General features: G+C 40.2%; 2 protein-coding genes across 2 annotated transcripts in view; both read right to left on the bottom strand.

Moving 5' to 3' along the window:
* Positions 1-334: 334 nt before the first annotated feature.
* Positions 335-5426, bottom strand: dlc (deltaC). The gene is made up of 9 exons (XM_056757579.1): positions 4953-5426; positions 4601-4843; positions 4417-4477; positions 4050-4307; positions 3300-3661; positions 2987-3203; positions 1920-2610; positions 1693-1807; positions 335-1587 (listed from the first exon to the last, which is right to left on the bottom strand). The coding sequence occupies exons 1-9, from the start codon at positions 5004-5006 to the stop codon at positions 1582-1584; spliced, it is 2007 nt and encodes a 668-aa protein (XP_056613557.1). The 5' UTR covers positions 5007-5426; the 3' UTR covers positions 335-1581.
* A 3353-nt stretch (positions 5427-8779) lies between these two features.
* timm50 (translocase of inner mitochondrial membrane 50 homolog (S. cerevisiae)) overlaps positions 8780-25160 on the bottom strand; it is a 29573-nt gene continuing 13192 nt past the window's right edge. Inside the window, exons 5-11 of the mRNA XM_056756654.1 lie at positions 18865-18923; positions 18444-18563; positions 14627-14731; positions 13966-14064; positions 10014-10170; positions 9798-9904; positions 8780-9643 (exon numbers count right to left, since the gene is read on the bottom strand). Of these exons, the coding sequence (XP_056612632.1) occupies positions 9545-9643; positions 9798-9904; positions 10014-10170; positions 13966-14064; positions 14627-14731; positions 18444-18563; positions 18865-18923 (746 nt within the window). The 3' untranslated portion in view covers positions 8780-9544. The remainder of the gene's footprint in view (positions 9644-9797; positions 9905-10013; positions 10171-13965; positions 14065-14626; positions 14732-18443; positions 18564-18864; positions 18924-25160) is intronic.

Consider the following 25160-nt stretch of genomic DNA (forward strand, 5'->3'; position numbering starts at 1 on the left):
AACTCTTCACAGTTTCCCCCTTTACTCATCTGTACTGTTCTGAGGATTCATGAAATAATGACTTTATATACATTAGCCAGGAGTATATTTAATGGTATTTTTTTTACACATTATAGGTCCATAAGGGGGTGGGGTGTCCGTGAGATGGATAAATGAAAATGGTCTTCATAGCCACATAATACATGTCATGGGAACTTAATTAGTCTTTTAAAAAGATCCTCCAATGGATTTGCATTTCTAATGGCTCTAATACGGCTTTAGTCTACATTGAAGCATCTCCACACAAACGTAGAACATCGACATTTAAAAAGAAAAGTAACAAGATGAGACAGAATAAATTATTTCAGGATTTATTTTAAGAAAAATATATATTTTTGACTTTGTGAAAATCGGAACATACATAAACATATAAACATTTCTCGTTCATAAATACAAATTATTTACAATCAAATTAAATAGTAGGAATATCTCAAGGTTTTGTACAATATTGCATTGTTAAATTAAGAACGGCGGTATAAAATATAAAAGTATCCTCTATTTTGGTTTAAATGGTTGAAAAGGGAATAATAATAAGAAAGAAATGCCACGTACAAAAACAACAAAACAGAATCTTTTTTTGAAAGGACCTCAGTGCAGAGGTTCACAAAACCAGGAAGTTTTGACAATGATTAGGCTTCGGTTTGAACCAACTGGCCCTTGTTCGAGCCTTGGGAATGTCGGAAATAACTTAGCAACAGTCAGTGTTGACAGGATGAAAGTTGTACACAACAGCATCCATCATGTACTGCCGTTTAAACAATTTGTTCCAAAGAAATACATACTCCTAGTAAGATTTTGAAAAAGGCATATCAAATATTTCCCATATGCAGTTTTGTAGTGTTGCTAAGGAGTACCTTTTTCATTGAGCTAAAGGTGAGGCACTTAATAAAAATTTGGTTTGCTTACAGTGTGCATCAGTGATAGTCAAATCCAATGTAGGCACTAAAACTGTGTAAAAAACAAATAAACGCAGCCATCAGCAGGTTCCGTTGTTCACATTATTCACAGTCGAAACGGCTTGTTTCGATAACTTTGATTGCTTTCATCAATGATCCAAAGGTTCATAAATATCATTTTGAAAAAAATACTCCACGGTCAGAGTTTCAGATTCTTCAGATGCACCTTCTTGATTATGTTAGCAAGGCCTCTTGTGATATGAAGAAAGATGAACGTCTGGATACCTCTCTAGAAATGGTCTTCGGCGAATCCTCAATTCTCCCAGTTCTTCTAGAGAGTTCTCATTCTTTATGTACATTTTAAATATTACGAAATATATATTTATATGTATAAAAAAGACAAAATAAAATAGTGCAAATTATGCAAGTTATTCCTCAAGTCTTCAAGTCTATAGCTTTGTCTTCGCAAAATCATTGTCCACGTCACAGGAAGTAGTCCTCTGTGTAGAGCAGCATGAATAAATAAATAATAAACGTAGATATAATTTATACTCTCTTAACTTCTTCCAAGTGTCCTTTAAGACTGTAAACATTTTCGGGTCAGGTCCATCTGCGGTTGAGGTGCTCCAGATGAAGAATACTGTTCTTAGACCTGTGGACAAACAGCAAGAGAGGAGAACTGTTAAGCTATATTCTTCGAAACCAACACATTTGCAGCATGCTCACAATGGATAGGCTGATGTGAGAAGATGCTTACCTCAGTTGCAAAGACACATTGCTCTATGTGTTCAGGAATGATGTAGACAGGATGATACAATCCCTCTTTTGAATAGTTCAAAGGTGGAACCAATAATGTTGATTCAGAATTTTTCCTGTAACAGAGGAAATACATAAACATGGGTTTTCCATATTCAATATCATCAGTCTAAAAAACACAACAGAGTGAAGCAAAGAAGACAAATAATGAAAAGAAGAAATACTTACAGGTCCAGCTTGTTGTTCGTGTGTTTCTCGTCGATGGTCAAATTGTAGTCCATCATCTTCTGCTTGTAATTAGATTTGTCACTTGAGTGAGTGTCCACGACGGTCGAGCTGAGAGCCACATCCTTATTGGACACCTTATAGGGACCACCAGGAATGAATAAAGCTTCTTTCTCTTTAAGGCCTAAAGGTGTTAAAGCAGCACGGTTGTTGACCGTCTCCAAATCATTGCGCACGGTTGTTGAGGCGGCTTTCTGACCCCTCCGCATCTGCCTCATGACCACGATGGCAGCGCAGATCACCAAGGTGAGCGTGATGAGACCCAGAGTGAATGAAACAGCCAGGGCAGCAGGGAAAGGTGGGATGGCCACAGGGGTGGGCTTCTCTTTATACTCGCACCGGGTTCCCATGAACCCTGATGGACACTGGCAGACCGGCCCGGAGAAGTGGGTGTAGCAGGTCCCTCCGTTCTCACAGGGCATGATGCTGCAGGCGTCGGCGCGGACGTTGCAGTTTTTCCCTCTGAAGCCGAGCGTGCACGTGCAGGTGTAGTCGTTGATGCCATCCACGCAGGTGCCGGCGTTCTGGCAGGGGTTGCGGGCACAGTCATCTATGTTTATTTCGCAACGAGGGCCTTTGAAGCCTTGGCGGCATCGGCACATCAGGGTGTGACCCAAATCGAGACAATGGCCACCTTTAAAAGGGAAAGAAATTGGTTAAAATCCAACACGTTACTACAAATCCTGTAAAAAATACAGTTTTCGGTACATTTTTCTTTAGATTTGTGACAGATATCGGTACATGACAGCTCTATCTTGCCTTCCATATCAGTCTGGGAGCCACACTGGCGTCTCTTCTAGCATGCTTGAGCAGTACGGCTTTCAAGAAAGATAAAGTCACGCGCGGTGGATGCATATCAAAACAAAAAATATTAAGCAACAGGGCCCAGCACTTCTAGAGAAGATATCGACACCTCGCCTTAGGCGGAAGATGGTGACAGCTAGGAATGACTGAGCCGCACACGGGAATAAACTTCACAGATAAGAGTTAAGGAGTAGAAATATGTTTACCATTAACACAGGGGTCACTGCTGCATCGGTCGATCTTCTTCTCACAGTTGGAGCCCATATAACTGGGAGGGCAGAGACAGGAGTAGCCGCTGGTTTCCTTCTCCAGGCAGGTTCCTCCGTTGAAGCAGGGTTTATCAGAACAGGTCATCGCACTGATCTCACAATTCTTACCATAGAACCCTTGAGGGCACGTGCAGGAATAATCATTCACCAGATCCTAAGAGGAAGAATCCCCAAAAAAGACGTTTTCACACTCCAGGGACAACAGCGATCATCACCACATTACAGATGAGAACATTTGATGGTTGCTTACGTTACAACTGCCTCCGTTCTTGCATGGGTTGCTGTCACATTCGTTGGTCTCGATCTCACAGCTTGTTCCACTGAAACCGGGCTTGCAGGTACAGGTGTAACTGCCCTGGCCAGTGTTGGTACAGGTTGCTTCATTCCTGCAGGGCTTGTGATTGGTGCAGAAATTTAGGTCCTGATTGCAGAACAGGCCTCCCCATCCCTCCTTGCAAGTGCACTGCCAGGGCTGGCCACAGGTGCCGTGTAAGCACCCCGGGTATCTTTGGCACTCGTCGCAGAGGGGCTCTTGCCACCCGAGACGGCACTTGCACTCACCAGGGGCATCACAATAACCGTGCTCCTCACTGCAGCCAGGCGAGCAGATGGCTGTTAAGAGGAGAGGGAGAGAAAGGGGAAATTAGAATGACTGCGCATCATAAAACCAGCCCCCCCCCCCCCTCTTTTGGAGGCTCGGGCACATCAAGTATTTGTTAAGTACTAAACTAAGCAGCTGGGACGCGCACAAAAGAAACACATGCCGTCTTTTTTCACGGAAGGCAGAGCGTATTAGGTATCAACGCGTGCCCTTGTTAAACCATGCCGCTTGCGTCTATTGTTCCGGCGAACAAAAGCAGGCCATGCAAACTGAGATTCAAGTTAATCACGTAAACTTGAGTTTGCAGATTGCGTCAATATAGTTCTTTAACTCTTTTAAGTAAATTCAACTCAAACGTATAAACATAAATGTACACCATATGAAAATAACAGCACTTACGTTTGGCGCAATATTCACCATTCCACCCATGCAGGCAAATTCTCTTGCCGGCGGCATCGCAGTTGAAGTGCCCGAACGTATCGTCCCGCGGACGGCAGAAATCCGAGCACTCCTCGCCGTGGTAGAATTCATCGCACACTACGCGGTAAGAGAAGCGCATTTGGCTTTGCTCTCCAATGTGCTCGTCCTGGGACCAGTCGTCCCCAATAGCGAGTCTTCTTTTGGTGGCCTGACGGCTGATCATGTTGTTCAGATTCTCTGAAATGAATTGAATCATTTGTTTGATTCGCTGCTTTATAGTTAAGAAGTAGACGTGTTCTATCTTGCCTTCTAAACAACACAGGTGGGCAACCAATAGGAGACATACCTGTTGACTGTTCGGAGGAGGACTCTGCGTTCCACGCTTCTATGATCAGCGACACGGTTCCCTGTAATAACAGTTATGTTGGTTTAAACTCTGTAAACAAAAATATTTTTGCAAAGAAAACAATACCTTCAAATACAAAAGAAACTAGAAGATATAGTTAAAGTGTCACTTAGGGGTTACTTACCGGCCACTTGAAATTAAAAGGCACTCTAATAGGCGCACTGTTGGAAATGGAGTTCTGGTCCGCGCTGAATATGTCTGTCAGTCCAGTGCCGTAAGTGCACGGCGGCTCCGGTGATATGTTGTCTTGCGAGTGCTTGAGGCAAACACGGAAAAAGATCTGGCAGTCTGTAGAGGGTTTACATACACCGCTAGTGGTTGTGAAAGAGTGCACTTTCAACTCAAACACACCACCAGATGATTCCGCCTATGGGAATAAAAACATAATGTGCTATCAGCACACTGTGCGTACAGTACAACACGAATATAACACAAAAGAAGCAGGTTACACGCAAATGCACACGCGAAATACTAACCATATGCATTGATATTAAAAATAAAAAACACGTCGGTAAAAACAACTTTGCCATTTTGTATCTTCTTGTCTGCTATTGTACTATAGCAGACTCCCAAAAATATCCGATATGAATGTGTGTAGTGGTGTCCGCGATTTACGAAAAAAGTCGAATATATCAGCCGCGAAATCCACTTAATAAAAAATCGTATATTCGTTTGTACTGGAACCTGAAAAGCAAAGAGAAACAGATTACTAGCTCCAGGGTAAAAGGACTTTTGGACCCGTCACTTAAGTTTCGTGGAGTTTGGAAAGCGCATAGCCTTTTTAAAGGACAGACGTGGGCGTGGTTTAGTATGCAAATTACGGTCATAAACGTGCCTTGGGGATTCTATTGATGTGGCCCCAAATGTCTTGATCATTAGCTCGATGTACAGTAAAAGAGGAATTACATAATGTCACTAACACTATAAACAGGCTATGGTTAATTTATAAACAAGTGGTCCTATTGAATATCATTTTAGTCAACAGTTCAAGCCATTTGTTAAATATTAACAATTTTATGGCATCTTTTCCAAATTATCCAAGCAAAATCGCAATAATAATTACCTTTCTTTACAGTCCATACATAAACTATATGATGATCACCACAGTATCAATGAGTGAATAAATAATTGAGCAACTATCAAGCATGTCATTAGCTGTATATCTGAGGATGATCAAAACTATTCGTATTTAGTAAATAGTACATTTATTAATGGTAAATATACTGCGCATTTATTTTCACAACAAAATAGTTTTTGTGTGTTGTCTTGGCTCCATGCTTTCGTCGAACTTTGTTTTCTTGTTCGTCGCCGATCGCTGATAAGAGGGGGTGGGTGAGGGTTTCGCACACCCCCTTTAATTCAGCCCTAAAATCTGCAATTGTTCTGACGCGTGTGAGTCGTTAAACCGGCAAGCGTCGGAGGGGTACTTTATTGTGCACTGGAAAGATCCGGAGGGCTCTTTTGTTATCTTGGGTTTGGATTGTGGGTCTTTGGTAAAGAGGGTGTAATGGTGGGGGTTTCATAGAACAGCATTTAAGATAGCAGATAATTGCTTTCTGAAGTAAGAGTGTGTACGTGTGCTGGGAGTTGGGGGGGGACGGGCTACGCTACAGCTGTATGATAATCTCGGCACCTGCGCGCATTTTCTTCCTTTTAACACATCCCACCTATGTATCATTAAAAATATCCAAATGATGTTTAATGAAGTTCTTTGTTTTATTAACTATTTAAGCTACTCTCGTTATGTTTGTATAATGTTTAGGGAAATCTTTTCAATGCTGTATTTCCACTAATTTTATAATGTATTTCCACTAGATAAAATCCTTCCAATATGCGTAGGCTTTTATTACCATAGCAGTTTTTATAGTGCACCGCAATACATCGTGATAAAGAATTGTAATTCTTTGTGTGCAAAAGGTCCAACTTTCTATTTTTATTAGTTGAACCGAAGGTTCTTCGCCATACATTGTTCACGACATCACAGCGATAAACATAGACACGCGCGAACAATGCGCAACGCTCCAAACTGTTGCTCGTCCTTCAGTGGTTTTCTTTTGTGATTCCAATGAGAGCAGCGCGTGCCTCCGCTGTCCCCATCGTTACCCCAGGCACGCTTTGCCCAATGACCGTCACCCTGTAAGGGGGGTTAAGAAGAATAGCTTTTGTTAATTTTCTGGCGGATAATAGTCTGGTTTCTTGGCTTCTGATCATTACAATGACTAATACGTAAACAGGAGTTATCTGTGTAAACTTTGTAGGTAGGTTATGGGGAATAAGAAATCCTAATTTGCTTTGCAAACTTTTGTTGGCTCTTCACGATCAGTGTTCGTATACTTAACAAGTCTGTTAACCCAAATATAGTTGATACACATAACGCTTGGCCAACATGTCACATACTTTTCCATTTTTTGGCCTGGCCGTGCGTCCTTTGCGCACCCACGCTCGGATTGATGTTCTCTATGGGGTACATGTTCAACAAAATAGGTGTCGTGTGCCCATTATGTTCATGCCACAAAGAGAGTGATGAGGGGAAAGCGGAGAAAAGTCACAAAATCAATAGCCATCTGGCACGATCGAAGACGCGCATGGCGCATCTATGATGTTTCCCTATACAGGTTAATGATCGATCAAACTTACATGAACCCCTCCCCCGGAGACAAGTGTAGTAAAGTCACCACTGTTATGGTTCCGGCGCCTGGTTTTTTTAGGGCTACGAAAACAGGTAATTTTTCTCACTGGTTTTGCGCGCCCGTACTTAACACTTTCTCATCCACGTGTCTAACATCCAAAAGGTGTAAGAGCCATCGCGTTTGTTGGGATAAAGCGCGTCGGAGTGTTAGTTAATTCTGGGGGGGGGGGGTGGCTCACGGAGTGACACATGGCGAAAGTTTTGGAGAGGTGTTAGTCAATGGCAGAAGGCGCAGCGCATCCATAGAATTTGTGCCCTCTGTCAAGGTGTGAAGCTCGGCGCCCTGTGCCTGGCGCAGACTGGTTCCCATGCTCCCACCACGCGCATGATATTCCTAGGTGTCACTTTATTCGTATGTCATTTGTTCACACCTTTGTGCAACAGGCTTTGGTTGGGGTCAGCCCTGGAACAGGCGAATTTGTTGCTGTGTTCAAATAATATAATCCAATTCCGTTTTTAGGTTATGACTTATGCAATATTTTGTATCACGCTCTAACGTGGGCGTGAATTTGCACACCCTTACGACATTTAAGAATAGTTTTAGTTGTGGTCAAACTATGGTAACACGAATGGAAATCCATGTCAAAAAGTGAACTACACGTTTACTATTTTAAAACCACGCTTAACTTTCTTAAAGGCAGAAACATTTCATCCTACTCGGAGGTTAGCACGAGGACATGATGGCACGTGTCCGTCTGTCAAACGCGAAGGTGTGGAAATAACAAAATATTAACACCTCGCATTTTGGGTCTGAATTGCCTCTGAAGCGACCTGCGGTGATCGGTCAAAAAGGTTATCGACACGGGCGCGAGTGCTGTTGACGTAACAATAAAGAAAATTGATTCTAATTAGCCGTTTTCTAATTCGAATCAATAAAAGCAAACATTTTCATTCATTGTGTTTAAAGGCATTACGATGCTGCAGATGGGAATCGGCCCATTCAGCAAAAATGTTGCAAAGAAAACTTATTTTGTTTTTAAACAATAAGAAACCGGAGTTATCTGTTTTTGCAATTAAACTCTTTAAACAATGGTGAAACAATGGAGTCAATGGTCTTGGCAATTGTTAAATGAAGGCATTATCTGTAGCCCACTTATATCTTTCAATAAACAAGTGAAACAATTATAATAAATACCATTTAATAGTGACTGAGATCATGTTTACTATTAATTAGAAAGCTCTACATCTAAAATATTCTTATTTTCGACCATAGTAATAGATGTGAAATAACTGTTTACTTTAATGATTAATTTGGGTATAGTATGTGGTCTTACACTGTTGTAAAGCCACAGTACTAAAATACAACTGAGCCCATTTTAAAATACATTGATAAAATATTGTATCCATAATCTTTAAGTCATCATACTGTATTAAAACTTAGTGGATCCAAAACCAACAGCTGCTCTTTGTATCCTCTTTCCTTTGAATATGTAAAAAATGTTGTGGGATCAACTGTATTTAGCCATGGTTGAGTGTCTGTGTTGTGTACTACAAATTGCAAATAGTTTATCAGAGTTAATTTCCTATAAAAAACACTTCTCACACAAAATGCAGATGGAGACACACAAGACATCTGCTCTGGACAAGGCAATACAGACGACATTAAACAAAATGTCTAATATTATGGTTTATTGGACATATTCTTACTGTTCACATCAATATCAATACAAAGAACATTACTCAAGTGTATCTTCAGACATAAGGGGCCATTTCTGACATGGAGAGAAACAACACCAGATTCAGCTCTTTTTATTTGAATTTACAAGACGAGGTTCAGCTCGAAGCAGCTCAACAGCATCACCATGAAAAACACAGTCTCACTGGCAGCATGAGGACACAGAAGGATCTTCCTCAAGTTTGTGACCACTTATGCAGACCATACCCTCAACAGACATTATTCAAGTCTAATATCAGAAGTCAGGTAAAGGTTATAAAATAGGACCTACCTGATGAAAATGTATTAGTATCATTTCATCAGTTCATGTGGTTGTATGTAGTTCTTTGCTCTTGCAGAGATGATACAGGAGATGACAGGAATCGGTCCAACCAGGACGAGAATGTGAAACCCCTTGAAAAGTTTGTAATCATAAGTGAGGTCATACATTAGGGCACCACATCTGTGTGTCTGCTGTCCAAGTGCCATCTTCTACACAAGAACAGATCGTCATTTGGAGCTGGGCCTTTCTTATCCCAACCTCTTTTACAAAGAAGCAACCATTCAGTGTAGATGTTTGGATGTTTGTGCCCGACTGAAGCTGTTCTCCCCTCCCTCTCACACGTCCACACACGCCGTCCACATATTTGACTACGACCCTCATCTCAATGGTGGGTCACAGTCCAGGTTGGACCCGTTCTGGTGGGTGTGACTACGAAGAGTCCTCACTGTTGTTTCCGAGACCAGAAACGGCCTGCTATAGACCCTAATGAAAATCCCTGATTCTTCTGTTGAGTACGTTCAGAAAGCCTCTGCTCCTCTTCCTGTGTATGCAAACCAACCAGCATTTAGTCAATAAAAAAATAATAATATGAGGCTAACATTAAAAAAGTTGCATTTAATTCCAAGTTGCTATTCAAGTATTGTTTACTGTCACATGGCAGAAGCATTTTAAAATAAAAACGTTTAAAACTTGACCTGCGCAAGCTGCGCTTGCCGTCTTTTGAAGGCTTCAATGGGGTCCTCCTCGTGGGCGTAGTTCTCCAGTACCGTACGTATGTCATCCACTCCACTCACAGCAATAGCTACACACCATAAAAGAGGTTTAACAGTGACGAATGTTTTGTATCATGATATAGTCCAACAACACCCATGTGATCAAAACATTTCACCAGACATATTTTATTCACTCACTTTTTAAGAAGGCAGCCAAGTCATAGAGTGTGCGGTCCTCTGAGTTTCCATCCCACTTGCGCAGGGCCAAGCCATTGAATGGCTGAAGGTGGAAAGCTTCACGCTTGCAGTCCACTAAAATGACTTTGGAGGTGTCTCTGTTCAAACAAGACACGTCCTGGAGGAAAAAAAATAGCCACATTAGTGAAACGTGTGCACCATTTATTTATTTTGTATTTATTTATCAGTATTGTTCCAACAGGAGTTGCTTTAAAAATATATAATATAAAAGAAAACAAAACTACCAAAAACGCAAAAATCTACCTTTTAACCTTCGCGAAATCTATATGAGAAAATATGTCTTTCATTTATATCCAGGTTATTATAGAGTTGTTTAGTTTTACTTATATATTTAAATTACCTATTATTTTGTTAATTTAAGTTAAATTCTTGGCTATTTTGTTATATGCTTTTGTCATTCTATTATTCACTTGTATTTTTTTATGTTGCTCTATAATTTATATTTTATTTCATTTTATTCTATTTTTTGTTTTGTTTATCATTTTAGTGTAGTTTTCACAATAATTTTCAGGCCAAATATTTTATTTAATTTCATTAAAATTATTTTGGTCAACTTAAATAACCTGTATCTCGAGTTTTGTAAACATTAGAAAATAGATTTCTTCACTTGAATTATGAATTTCAAAGATGATTATTGCCAAAGCTATCTTTACTAAACATTTGTTCCACCTTATAAGAGAAACTCACCGTGGTGCACTGCCTCTCATGACTTATTGCTTAATAAAGGCCTGACATCTAGGCCCAGTCCACTTATCGCAGTGACTATACATACAAATCGAGGTTAAATGTCACCAAAATGTCACCTCTCGCACCACCCCCAAACATCCATGTCACGTAACACTGATGCGAACCATATTTACACCTATGCATTTGTGGAGGGGTGCAAAGACTTAACACTAGCCCATTGGGCCCAGAGCACGCTGACGCACAAACACACACTCTCTCTGGGACAGATGTCTCCGTGGTGGTCCTGCATAACAGATGGACAGGGACGCTGCACTCTCCCTATCACTGAGGTCATCAGCATCCCCCTGAGGGGCTGGAAAAGTTGCGCGTGGCGAACGAGAGAGAGAGATGGAGGGGCCCTGAAAGACAACCCTTTTAGATGGTGGCACACTCCGTAGCATTTACAATAAATTACCGGCATCTGCCTTCCCTACGGGACACAACCAGACCCCACTGGGAGTCCGAGCGTGTGCTTCTCGCAGTGTATTTGTTGTGGAGTCTATAAGCGTGTGTGGATAAATAATGGGGTCTTGAGGATTATAGTGAAACGCTACGTGAATGGTATCCATCTTATGTTCGGTAACACATAATGTGCCTAAATAAACCTAATGTGCGCTGATGATTCGGACTTCTGTGTGCTTGATCTTCAAAGTGTGTGCGAATGGAGCCGCGTAACGCAGCTGCGAGAGTGTCATGTTGCCGAGTCGCTCCAATTCCCCAGGTAAAACATTGAAGCACGAGCCAGAGAAAGCGTGCCTCTCGCTATACGCACGTGCCACGCCACGCACCTGCCAATCACAGGCCAGTCCACCCCCCTATCAGTGCTCAGTACCTCAGCTGGGGGAGGGAAGCAGCATCCACCGGTGTCATATCTTTACCAAACAGTTCACAGAAAGGCCACCTTGAGCCATGCAAGGGTATTACTGACATAATACGGAGGCAGTTTTCCGAATCGGTCACAGTGTCCGCATCTCAGTATTCCATTGTTTTTTATTCAGCGGTATTAGTCATTGATTCTTGTGTAGTATGTGGACACATGGCTCACATCTAAAGTTTGCCTGTTGATAAAATGAAGTTCTTTGGAAGAACACTCTTCCCGCTTTTAACCAATCGCCTTTGCTCCCCTCCACCTCACACACACGCGCCCCTCCAGAAGGCCAGATGGGGGTGTGGGGTGAGTGAGAAGAGAAGGGGAGGTAAAGGGGGACCGACGAGTGTCGGCAGAAGGTGGACGGAGAGAGAGTAATGATGGGGTCTGGGGGATGAAGCCGAACAGGCTGTGGTGAAATGTGACCGGAGTAAATAAATACGTGTAGATACACACACGTCTGCTTCTGTATGATCACTAAGCCTCATTTGGGTAGCGCGACCTTACATACTCAACATCGTGTCAAGATGCTACTAAAATTAGAAAAAGGTTTCGTCAAGTGCTATGACATTTTGAAATATACAACTACGATCGAATACATCGGGATACCATGATCGGATTGCAAATTAAACTACTCTTTTGGCTATATTGTAAAGTACAATGTTTCTATTGTGATTTGCAAATGAATACAGCGAAAGACTTCATATATTGCTAAAAGATGTGCTGCTTTGGATCTGCTTCAAAGAAAATGACTAAACATTTGGTACGTGTTATAAACCGGATTTCCTCTCTCTAAAATGTGTTGTGCACATGAAAGCGATAGTTCACCCAAAAATGGACGAGTATTACCGACATAATACGGAGGCAGTTTTCCGATTCACAAATTCGTCATCATTTTTCCTTTTTGACCTTTCCTCCGCAGAACACAAAAGAAGATATTTTGAAGAAAGTTGATAATCGAACAGCACTGGCCCCAATTCACTTAGATTGCACGTACACAAACCCAATGCGAGTGAATGGGGGCCGTTAAGAACATTCTTCAAAATATCTTCTTTTGGCAACAGGTTTGAAATGACAAGAGGACGGAAATTTTATATACCACATGAAGTTCCCTGTTGGTAAACCAGGAAGATTGCAATTCAGGCAGATTCTTTGCAAAGCCTCCTTACATTCTTCTCAAAGATGAGAGCTTCAGTTTATATTCCAAACACACCAATGCACCATGCTTACAATATTTGAATGCATCTTTAATAAAACATTTAAATAAACAGCCAAGATGTCAATTGTGGACGCCACTTTTGTCCAATACTGTACGATTCATCAAGCAAATGTTCAACAAGGTAGCAGGTCTGAGACTTATAGCATAATCTGTAGACATTGTTAGTTGTTACATTAAAGACGCAATGAACAACCATCAAAAATAAGGCATTTTATGCAACTTTTTAAATGCATAGTGTCATATTGAACTAACATCAATTACTAATTTAGTCAATTCCGTACACTACATTTGGCTTTAAAGTTCGATTCGGCGCCATTCACAAGTATAATGAGGAAAAAGCTTAGATAACGATGCAGGACCTAATGAAGGAAAAGGAGGAGGCAGAAGGTTAATGAGGCCCATGAAGAGTGACGGGAGGAGATGGAGAAACTGCTATTGTCTTGGGCAGTTGAGAGAAGAAAAAAGAATAAGGACATAGCAGTGGGGGAAATCAATGGGCGAACAGAAGGACGGCATGTAGCAGAGACACGGGGGGCATCGCGCCATAATGTTGTCCAGGTCACTCAGGAGAGGGGGCCGTGGGGTGGGGATCAGGAGCAGGGTTGGGAAAAGACACAGAGCACCCGCATGATGTTCTTGAGCAATAAGATCAGTGTACATCACATGCACAGATGTTGGAGCTTGAAGACAGGTTTTAGCAATTACTAATCATTTGCAACAACACAGGAAGTTGACAAACATACTTGAATCAGAATTTCAGACTTCTTGCAATGGTGCAATTTTAGAAATGGGTTTCCCCATGGTTGGATCATGTCTATCAATAAACATATGTACACGATCAAGGTTTTGGTGGAATTAGCTGTATTGATCGGTGTTTAGATTGTTGCGTTGTTTACAGCATGACTCAAGGAATTGGGGTTAATGGTGGGGAAATACTAGAAAACTTTACGGTAAGAGTCGGCCACTGTTTACAGGAACAGGACAGTTTCCTAAATACTGGGAGTTTGTTGAGCTCAGACTTTAAACAATGCTCATCTGTCTAACATTGTGATTAGTAAGAGACAGATCATGGACTTTACCTTAACATGGTGGCCCTCCATGTAGCGTGTGGCATCCCTAAAGAGCCGATACATGACGAATCCTTGAGGGTCTATGCTGTCAATCAAGGGGTACGCCGTCTGTGTGCAAAAAATCGTAAAAAATCATTTAAACCCCGGAAAGTATTACTCAATAAAGTTGATCATTAAAAGTATCACATATCTTCAGATACATCTGGCAGCGAAACTATCAATTTGACATGAAAAATGCAAATGCTAGTAGAATTAAAAAGACTGTTTGTAATTTATCTAGACACTAAAAGGGCAATTTAAAGTCAAAGAGGCACATTTGCATGAATCAAAAAGTGTGGCCACATCAGATAATCATGCAAACAAATAACAACACAAAACTCACTGGTGCCACATCAACAAAACACCAACAGACACACGCAAACACTGAACCTCCGCATGAAGGTCTGGCTATCGGCATTATTTAGGAAATGTTATATTTGAGCACAAGTACCCACTGCTTGTTTGTAGAATCAACAAGGTGTAGGTGTGCCCCAAAAGCACCCAAAATATAAACAACTATTGTGAGCTAGTTCAATGCTAAGCAGACACTTATTCTAGTTACTGTATGCAAAAACAAATAAGCAGCCCATCACATTGGTATTCTTGTGGTAAATAGAAAAAGTGAACTCACCATGCCTGTCTCTGATGTGAAGATCACTATCTCATACAGCGGGGCCAGTTGCTGGAACAGGTAATCTATGCCAGGCCTCTTCTTAAAACGCCAGCCTGTGGCCAACTGAAGCAGAGAACATCCATACAACATTAGATACACACAAGATACAACATTGTATACATGGGTAACAAAATGTGTTTAATCATTAAACTCAATACAACTAAAGTATTAGTTGTGAGAAATTTTACATTTTATTGATCACAAATAATCAAAAATGTCTTACTGGCTAATTTGCAGCTACCAATCCTATCTACAGCCACAGAAAAAATAAGAGACCATTTCAAGTTTTCTTTTCATATCAACATTTCTACATGTATTGAGGCCATTGTCCAGTGCAGTCCAATGTCTTATGAATTTCTACAAAATCAAACATCAGGAGTGACATATAGTCACCCAACAGCAATTCGAAAGACTGAAAGCATGACAAGACCCATGAAAAACTGTGATCATAAAAAAAAATCTTGAACGTTTCCAAATAAATGTACAAATATTTGTGTTGTATTGCTCAAATGTGAATATAAACTTGTTATCTTTGCAGTATTTGAGGTCTGTAAAAATACAGACGATCTGTTATTTTGACCTGTTTCTCTAGTTTTAATTTCCTTGAATAAATGCAAAAAAAAAAGTTTTTTTTTAAATTTGGGACAAATGTTGTTAGTAATTCACAGAATGAAATAAAAATTGTAAAAAATTGTTTTTAGGTAATTCTTACCTATAAACATTTTAATAATCTCTCATTTTTTTCCACGGCTGAATATATAAAAAATACACATTAAACACAAATGTTAAAGATCTATATTTAAAACGCAGTACATTCACTTTCAATCTTTGCTTTCGTTAATGAAGAAACAAAATAATATGCAACAGATTTTTGCCCTTTATAAGGAGTACATCTCCTCCTCATTTAATTTAAGCATACACAGACAGCCAACAATTTTTGTTTTTTCTGGACCCATCATGATAATATTTATGAAGAAATTTGCCTTTAGAGCATGACCCTTGCCATCAGTCCTCAATCCTTTAGAAACCGGATGCGAAAATATGCTGTTTTCACACATTTGTTTTTTTGACAGGCAATGTGCCATCATCATCATGTGAAAGGTTTCTTTTTCTTCTGAAAACAAATATCTTTAAATAAATGAAGGTTATTGACCATTATTGTGTGTTGTTAGTTTGTAAATGTAATATAAATAGACGAAAATAAAAACTTTTTTACTGATTTTAGTTAGAAAAAACTACAGAACGAAAGATTCTAGCACTCCAGACTAGAAAAATATACAGTAGTACATGCACAAAAGTGTTTATCATGTCACTCAAATGTGGTGGTGTCTAAAACCGTTCCTATCTATTTGCAAAGCAAAGGCCCACATTACATACGTTTAATTGTCAAAAATCATCTTCTGGTGTGTATTTCCTCTTTGCCATGTTTTTTTTGTTAATTTTATTTGAGCACTCCACAAAAACAGCTGCTCCGTAACTAACTGTTCATATTTGCCCCCTGTCGCTCTCCACGAAAACAGGAGCAATTTGTTGACAGAACACAAGACATTACCATAGTCTTTTGCACTATGGCAGCTTTATGTTCACGGAACTAAAGTAACAAAAATCTAATATACTTCATCAATTATTACATAGTTATTTTGGGCACTCTTTAAATAAAAAATGACTAAAAATATTGGCTGTAATGTCACAGAATGTCGGCTGAAAAACATTACTGCTCTTTTTCAGCCTACTATTTAAACTGAGAAATTTATTCAAGAAGTTTTTTATAAACTGAAAACTATTAGGCTTACAAGACACATTTTATGTCAGAGCGGGATCTGATTTACTGGTGAGAATGAGCAGAGCATTTTCTTGGCCAGTGAGCGACTCACAAAGTCATTGAGTGAAATATTGAGCGGAGCGACACACCGCTCCCCTCACATGCTCTGGTCGGCGACAACAAGTATGGTTTAAAACACAGAAGACACATCAGAATGTAGCACCTATGTCACATAAAAGAAGAATTTAATATATTGTACTTAAAAAATTGACTATTGCAAGAGGTAGATACCACACTTTTATATCGCCTAGAGTAACAGATACATTTCAAGTCAGTTTTGAATGTGTTCACCTACACCCAAGTAGTACAGTCAGACACAAAGCATCGCTTTAGCTGTAACACAAATCTCAGAGCAATGTATTGCCGTAACAGTCAGCGGGGGAGTGTGGGGTTGCAGGTGGCCAGGTAGAGGAGAATAAGGGGAGGAGGGAGAAAACAGGTAGGGAGAGATCGACAGGTGACTGGCCCAAAAAAGCCATCAAGATGGCCCCATGTGATTAACAGGAATTGATAAGGCCAGTTTGTCAAAGGGGGGGAACCTTTAAACTGTTAAAGTGACCAGGGTCATTTCATAGTCAATCAAAGAGACAAAAAAAACACATAACCTCCATGCGAGACATCTAAATGGGGTATGTACTGAAAGTACATACAGAAACTACAGTACAGAAACGTCTGCTCGAGGTTACAAAGTGTAGATTTAATCTGCGGTTTGCAGTATAATGGAATGCAGCTGCATAGGGCAGACAAATATTTTGCTTGAACAATGTTAAATGTTCTAAGAAGTACGTGTTGCACAATTCTGACTGTTTCAAATGTTTTGCAGCTTGAGAGAATGTTTTTGCAGCTTGAAAGGTTGTTCGAATGGTTTCACGAGATGTTAAATGGTGTCCCCAGAGTGTGTTTGTGAAGTTTCAGCTCAAAAAACACCACAGATCTTTTAATATACCACGTGCTACATGCCCACTTTTGCATGTGAGGAGAAACGCGTAGTTTTGGTGTGTGTCTCTTTAAATGCAAGAGAGCTGCTAGTCTCCGCCCCCTTTTCAGCAGAAACTGTGCAGTGAGCCTGTGCTTCCAGCATCAAAACATTAAAGTATGGTCACATAAAGCGAACGAGAAACAAGGTCTCGTCTTTGAACACCAAACACATTGTTTCCGATAAGCACACCGGTTTCCCCCGGGGCCATTCGAAAAGCCCGTCCAGTCACGACCACATTAGGGAGAGAGAACCGCGTTGCGTGTTTACAAACCATACACAGTTTTCTGAAGTGAAGATACTCCAGACAAACGCATCGCTATTTCTACAAGTCAAAGTATGTTACACAGAAAAATCCCGCCCCATGTTTACAAGCCACAGATATCGCACTCTAATAGTGAACGGACAAACGTGTCACAGTGACATTTTATCTACTTTTAAGTTGCCGCAGGTCCCTATGGTCTTACTTAAAAAATACCTGTACTTACAATGTCTGTATTTGCAGCTTTGCCCCGCTCAGTATGGATGATTTCCATTTAAAACTAAATTAATCCATCTCTCTCTTGTCTCCCGTGAGCTTTGCTACCTTTGCCATCATGTTGGAACTTCACACATGTGAAAACAACAATGGCGGCCGCACGATTGGGCACGTTCAGATCAAGGGCGGAAATATTATAATAAGAACGGCTGCTTACGTCAGTAAGAGCACGATTTCTGAAAGGCTTGCAGAGATAGGCTCACATAAAAATTTAAGTTTAGCTAAGTAACTGTTTTGCCATATTGGTAACCCAAAATAATACTGGTTAGATATACATTAAACATGATAGCAAATGTAATTAACTTGTTATTTCTTTTGCTTCTTATCAGAAATAAACTTAAGGGACTCTATTCTTCTCAATTATCAACTTCTCTATTCTGAAGTTACGTTTGGGCCACAAAAACATAACATTTGTTTATATGGTTGCTTTGAAACCTACCGACCACTCTGGATGCAGGAGGACATCGGTGAGCTCCAGCACTAGAGTATATGGAGGCTGATAATAGGGTTCTCGCAGAGGGTCTGGGAGAAGCTTTGGGCTTGTGGGCTCAATGATCATCTACAGAAAAGCAGAAATAGATGATCAAACCTCAAGACGATAATATAAAAGGAAAGCATCAAACTGAAAAACTGGTTAAGTCATCTCTTTTCTGCTCTGAAGGAGGAAACTCCAAAAGGCCAATTCACACTGAACCACCCAATGCCAACAAACACTGTTAGTCTAATTTAGACAAATGAGTTTGTTGGCATTTGTCGGATTGGTGTGAATTATCCCTAAGGGTGCAAGTAAACAAAACACAGATTTTTCATTTCTGGGTCAAATACATCTTTAATAATGAATGTTTACAGTGTCTTCTCACCTGTCTGTAATCTTGGAAGTATTTAAAGGTTCTTTTGAGCTGTTGGATGACTGGAGCTTCTATAAGCGGAGAGAAATGACATTATTGTTTGACCCCTCACAGGTCAGACCTTCAAACTCGGAAGAGGTAATAAAGGTGACAGCCGTACGACCGGGGTTGGGGGGGTGTTTGGTGTGGTGCGATGGGTCTGGGATAGCATCCTCCCCATAAGATTTTTTTGTAATTTTAACATGTAAATTATGCATTCTGGCACACTCTGACAAGAAAAATGACATTATTTGCTTAATTTAAAAGAACCGTCACACCTGCCCTAATCATTTGGCCTGCAAGTGCACATCTTAAGGAGCCGCAAAAAAAATCACATTACATAACATAGGCATTTTGATTAAACGGGCGAACTGGCTAATACATATCAACGCAATTTTCTCTTTATCCAGGACGTCACTTTGTGTTCGTCCCTTTCAGCAATGCTTTTCACTGGCGCAAAAATGATTTCTATAATGCGTTTTTCTGCCGCATTCAATGCCAGTATCTGTGCATTGAATGTTTAAAATATGGCATCCAAGGACTTGCATTTTATAAATCACCAAGACCCCCCACCCAGTTTGGATGAAAACTCTTCGGATCTGTACGATTCACAAGAATGGCATATTTGGATTCACAACGGCAGTTTGCAGGTATGCTACTAATAACTAAACATCTGATACTTGCACTTATTAAAGGGACAGGTCACACAAAAATAAAAATCCTGTCATCATTTACTTACCCTTAAGTTGTTGCAAACCTGTATACATTTCTTTGTAGTGATGAACACAAGAGAAAGATATTTGGAAAAATGCTTGAAACTTAACAGTTCTTGGCCACCATTGACTACCATAGTACGAAAAACGACAAAGGTAGTTAAAACTGCCCCAGAACTGTTTGCTTTTCTACATTCTTTCAAATATCTTTTTTTGTGTTCAACAGAACAAAGAAATTTATTAAGGCTGGGAAAGTTAACTTGTTATTATCGCATTGACTAATTAACGTCGACAATTAATTGATAATGCATTAACGCAGTTTCTTTAAGTATTCTTTTATTTCTAAAGTCTGTTTTGCTCACTGGTTCTAAAACTTACAGACAGACAAACCATGGGTCACAGAAGGGGTTGGATGTTGATGCCTACTGGCTTGGGATTGGCGTCACCACGCCTCTCAACCAATGAGAGCATTTGTGGTTGCCCCAAGACTGCTGAAGCGCGCACATGACATGAACCAAGAATGCAAGAACTGAATGGATAAAGGTACCGAACTCTTACATGGACTTTTCTTTGTAAATCTCATCCAGACATTGTTGATAGAACAAACCACTCCATTTCATCTCCTCTACTTCAGCCATGAGCTTATCTATCAGTGCTCTCGCCCCACAAAGACGTAATATGCGACCCACTTGAATTGGCGAATAGGGTTCTTCTTTAAAAATAACCACCTGTGAAAACATTATTTATAAATTTCCTATGATTAAAAGGCATGCAGTAGATTGATACTGAAGGTCTGGAAACCTTGGCCGCTTTAAGTTTAAGGCCCGCACAAATGGCTATTTTGAGTGACAGGTCAAGCAACCACTCACATGTCTTTTCATGTACATGTATATGGTTGTGGAAATGTCTATGCAATGAGTTTATGCCATGAACTTTTAAGAACTCTGCGTTTAGTTGATTGTGATGAATGTTCAATGACACTGAAATAAACATGATGTTTACAACATTATTTTGTTTCCAGGTGTGTAGTTTAAGAATGTGACACACACATTGGTAAGGCCGACTTGACTCAAAGCCACTAGCCTGCAACCTTTAGTCAAAAAAGTGTAACAGCGAATGCTAACGGCTAGATGGCAATGGATGATGTTGGTAAACTGTAAGTGTTACAGACCCTTCTATCTCCCTTCTATAGGATCTCTCTGCTTAACTTTTGAAACAGGTTTTGACGGAATGCGCGATGTGAGGACGTCACATGGCGCGTATTTGGTAAAATAAGGCGCAAAATCTGCAACAATCTCAAAATTTTTGAAAGTTGCCACAAAGTATGCAGAGTTTGTTTGATTTTGCGTTGGTTTTACGATCGCAAAATCCTGCAGGGAGTGAGTAACGTTTAATGTTTTATAATAAATATTTTAAGTTAAAATTGATAATGCTACTATGTAAAGGAAATACTATTGTAAAAAAGCACATTATTTGTTGTGTAAGTGTTTGTAAACCAAATCTTAATTGCACTTTTGTTCATTTAGCAGTACTTTTAAAATGAAAGATCACAATACACTACTTTTGAATTCAATATTGAATTTTACACTTAATTTGATTAATCATAGTACAGTCATGCGATTAAAATCACAATAAAAAATGCTATTGTTGCCCGGCACTCAAATTTATACAGATTTTGAAAAACTCAGGGGTGAGTAAACGATGACAGAATGTGAATTTTTGGGTGAACTGTTTGGATAATAGTTATTTTACTACATCAAATAATAATAGCCACCAAAGACACTTTACAACATAACCGTATCATTTAAACAAAAATAAAGAGCCTGTTTGGCCACTTCGCAGCCTCCAATCACCATGTACCATATGCCACCTCAAGTAGTGAAAAGGGCAGATAAAGTGGCGACACACAGGTTGCCCGCACCTCCTGCCCGGCTCGCTGTGCGTCTGTTAAGACAGACAGCCCACCAAGAGGCCCCATCAACAACATCAGGCCAAAGGAAGGAGGCTGATTGGAAGACATGGGGGAGGGACGATACAAACTGCTTAAACACCCTCTCGTCTGCCCGCTCTGAATCTTTCCCTCCCTTTTTTTCCTGTTTGATTAGTTTGAAGGGGGAGTGTTTGCGCTCTTCAAGGGAACATGTGCCTGTTGGCAGTCTCCAATGGAATAAGCTCTCCCTCGAGACTAATGAGTGACACGGTACGGAGGACTTAGAAAAACTGCTAGACATGCTTCAACCAAGATTTGATCATCAAAAATACTCATTGTTCATTTATTGTCATGTCACTCCAAACCTGTATTAGACTCTTTCTTCTGTGGAACACAAAGAAGATATTTTGAGAAATGGTTTTGTGCCCATACAATGGAAGTCAAAGGGAGCCAATGTTGTGTGATTACAAACATTGGACCTCATTCACGAAACAGGAGCAGAACTACTTTTTTTGTAAAATGTTTGTGACGTCGTTTTGACGTAAATTTTCTAAATGTTAGTTGGTACGAAAGAAATGTACACCTGCACAATACCACGTGTCAATAGTGGGTAAAACCTCACGTAACGTTCTGTATTCTCTTAGAGAAACTGATGACACTGCATTTTGATGCACTATGTATCATTATAATGTTTCACCCGTTCTCTCGCCCTGTCTTTAATCCTTTTTAACCACAGGTAACATGCAGAGCTGCTCGTCACTGTACTTTTTTACACAGCCGTCCAATCCCAGTGGATAAGAGGCGGGACAAACACTACATTGACCAACCATCATACACAACAGTCGAAAAGTTTATATTAATGGTTACTGAATTGTCATATCAAATAATATTCTTCAAAATAAGATACTATTAACAAGTAGGCTAACTGTTGCGGTTATTCTAAACCACAGCAACCAACGCATCTCCAAAATAGTGCACAGTGCCTCCAAAGCATTCTCAGGCGCTAACAGCTTGTCGTTTTCATAAGAGCACCAGTTATTATTATTTTAACTGGCTAAAAACGCTTTGGTGGACAGTTTAATTGTTTGATTTTTTTGTTAAGCATGAAACCTATTAGTATCTTATGCATTTATGCAATATAATGTGGCCAAGCCAGAGAATGAAGTCCAGAGGATAACAGCATTCCTAGATAATTAATTTGTGTAGATGTAATTCATAGTCGGAGACCATACTAACTGTGAATGAGCGTGCATTCGCGCCCTTGTTTAGGAATGTTTGGCATTCATTAACATACACACATTTTACAACGAAATCTGACTTTACGAAGTATTTGCGAATGCTGAGGAAAGCTTAAGGCAAGATCTATTACTCAGAATTTACTTGTGTATTTACGAAGGTTTCATGAATGACGCCCATTGTTCAAAATATTTTTTGTGTTCTGCAGAAGAAAGAAAGTCATATAGGTTTGGAATCACACGAGGGTGAGTAAATGACAAAATAATTTTCATTTTTGTGTGAACTATCCATTAAAGTCCCAGGAGTGTATCCACCATGACCATTTGTACCTGATTTCTCAATAGTTGGGACGGTGCGCACACTTGACAACTATATGGCAAAATTTCAAACCAGTCTCACAAGTGCGTGCAATGAGCAACAGCCTGTAAAAATAAGACTGTTGCCCACATTTCCCCAACCGCAGTATTGTTCATATAAGTTGGCTCTTATCCCCATATTGTGAAAAGAAATCCCTTTCTTAAAGATATTTGTTGGTACATAAAGAAATCAGGTCTTGCATATCTATGCCAGCAAGTCTGTGCAAGAATGAATTTTGGGATCATATAACTACAGCCAGGAAGGAGAAAAAAGTGTGTGTGCATGGTCTTAACTGTACGAGACAAAGAGCCTCTCATAAAACGTTTGTTTTCTAGGATCTTTTAGGAGTTTTATCTCGTTTCTATTGATCGTAGATGCCCGTGCATCTCTGGCTCATTCAAACTGGCACACATCTGTCCCAGCAGAAGCCCATCCTTCTCCACCAGGCCAAGATCAAAACAAAGGGTGAACAGTTGCAAGAACCGTTACCAAGACTGATCCAAGATGACAACGGAGAAGAAAAAAAGCTAGCGGGAAACAACTGGGCCGGCTTTGAAGATCCTCTTGTCCTAACCTTGTTTGTCAGTGTAAATGGCGAGGATTCCTATTGTTGCTTCGCAGAGGGCTTGTGGCTCTCCGGAGGGATCCGCCCATTGAGTCGCAGGCCAGGAGGGAGGGATATGAAGATCGATGGCTAGGCCACTGGACACAACAAAAGCCTCCTTTAATCCTGCTCTGGGTTAGCATATGCTTCGCTAGTTTGCCAAAGGCCATTACTCAATTGCCTTTCTTCCTCCGTCCTTTTCTTTGGAGGCCTCGTGCTTTTCTTCCCTGTCAATCGTTCCTTTCTCCAGCCGTGAAAAGTGGTCTTTAGGTCTGGCCCTCCCTCAGTGCTCTAACTGCTCTGTGATTAGTGTACCAGACTAGTGGTAACCTTCACGTTATGGCCAATTGCTTAATGTTTGTTTGTTTGGCTTAAGGTTTTGTGAGCGGAGGACATATCCTCATTAAATACAACTTAATTCAACTAAATTTATATTCAAGTTAACAAAAATAATACTACACAAAAAAACAGCGAATGCACAAATTTCCCCGAAACAACTGACAAAAGTATTTGGCATCCACCATTGTTTATTCCATATTTAATAGAAATCAGACTATGCTTTTGATTTTTTTTATTCAACATAATTATGTTAATAATAAAACAAATGAAAATGTCATTGACAAAAAGATGGGACCCCTAACCTAATATTATGTTGCACAAGCTTAAGAGGCAATCACTGCAGGCAAACATTTTCTGACTTCTGCACCTGTTAACAGGTAGTTCGGCCCACTCTTCCTGAGTAAACTGCTTGAGCTGTCTCAGGTGTGATGGAGGCCTTCTCCAGACTGCAAGTTTCAGCTCTTTCCACAGATGTTTGCTAGGATTCAGATCAGGACTTATAGAAGGCTCTTCAGAATAGTCAAATGTTTTGTTCTTATCCATTCTTTGGTGAATTTAGTGTGTTTTTGGTCATTATCCTGTTGGAGGACCCATGACCTGCGACTGAGACAGAGCTTTCTGACACTGGGCAGTACGTTTCGCTCCTGATATGCCCTGATAGTCTTGAGATTTCATTGTACCCTGCACAGATTTAAGGCACCCTGTGCCAGATTCAGCAAAGCAGCCCCCAAACATAACCAATCCTCCTCCATGTTTCACTGTAGATATGGTGTTCACTTCTTTGAAAGCTTGTTTTTTTTTCGTCTGCGAACATAGAGCTGCTGTGACTTGCCAAAAAGCTCAGATTTTGACTACCAGAAGGATGGTTGCTTGTCAATATGAATTTTAGCAAATTCAAGTTTGGCTTTTTTATGTTTTTCTTTTTCCATGCTCAAAAAACGATGGATGGTGCGATCAGAAACTGATGTACCTTCACCTTGGAGTTCAGCTTGTATCTCCTTGGCAGTTTTCCCCTCATTCTTTTTCTAACATTCACACAATCCTTCTGTTCAATCTGGGGTCGATTTTCCTTTTGGCGGGGCACCCAGAG

The sequence above is a fragment of the Triplophysa dalaica genome, chromosome 9, assembly GCF_015846415.1.
Source record: "Triplophysa dalaica isolate WHDGS20190420 chromosome 9, ASM1584641v1, whole genome shotgun sequence".
NCBI classification, from domain to species: Eukaryota; Metazoa; Chordata; class Actinopteri; order Cypriniformes; family Nemacheilidae; genus Triplophysa; species Triplophysa dalaica.

Excerpts from the sequence above, each read along its gene's own strand:
- dlc (XM_056757579.1), bottom strand. The coding sequence starts at position 5,006 with ATGGCAAAGTTGTTTTTACCGACGTGTTTTTTATTTTTAATATCAATG. Across the intron at positions 4,308-4,416 it reads CTCCTCCGAACAGTCAACAG|AGAATCTGAACAACATGATC; the intron begins GTATGTCTCCTA and ends AATTCATTTCAG. Across the intron at positions 1,808-1,919 it reads ACGAACAACAAGCTGGACCT|GAAAAATTCTGAATCAACAT; the intron begins GTAAGTATTTCT and ends CCTCTGTTACAG.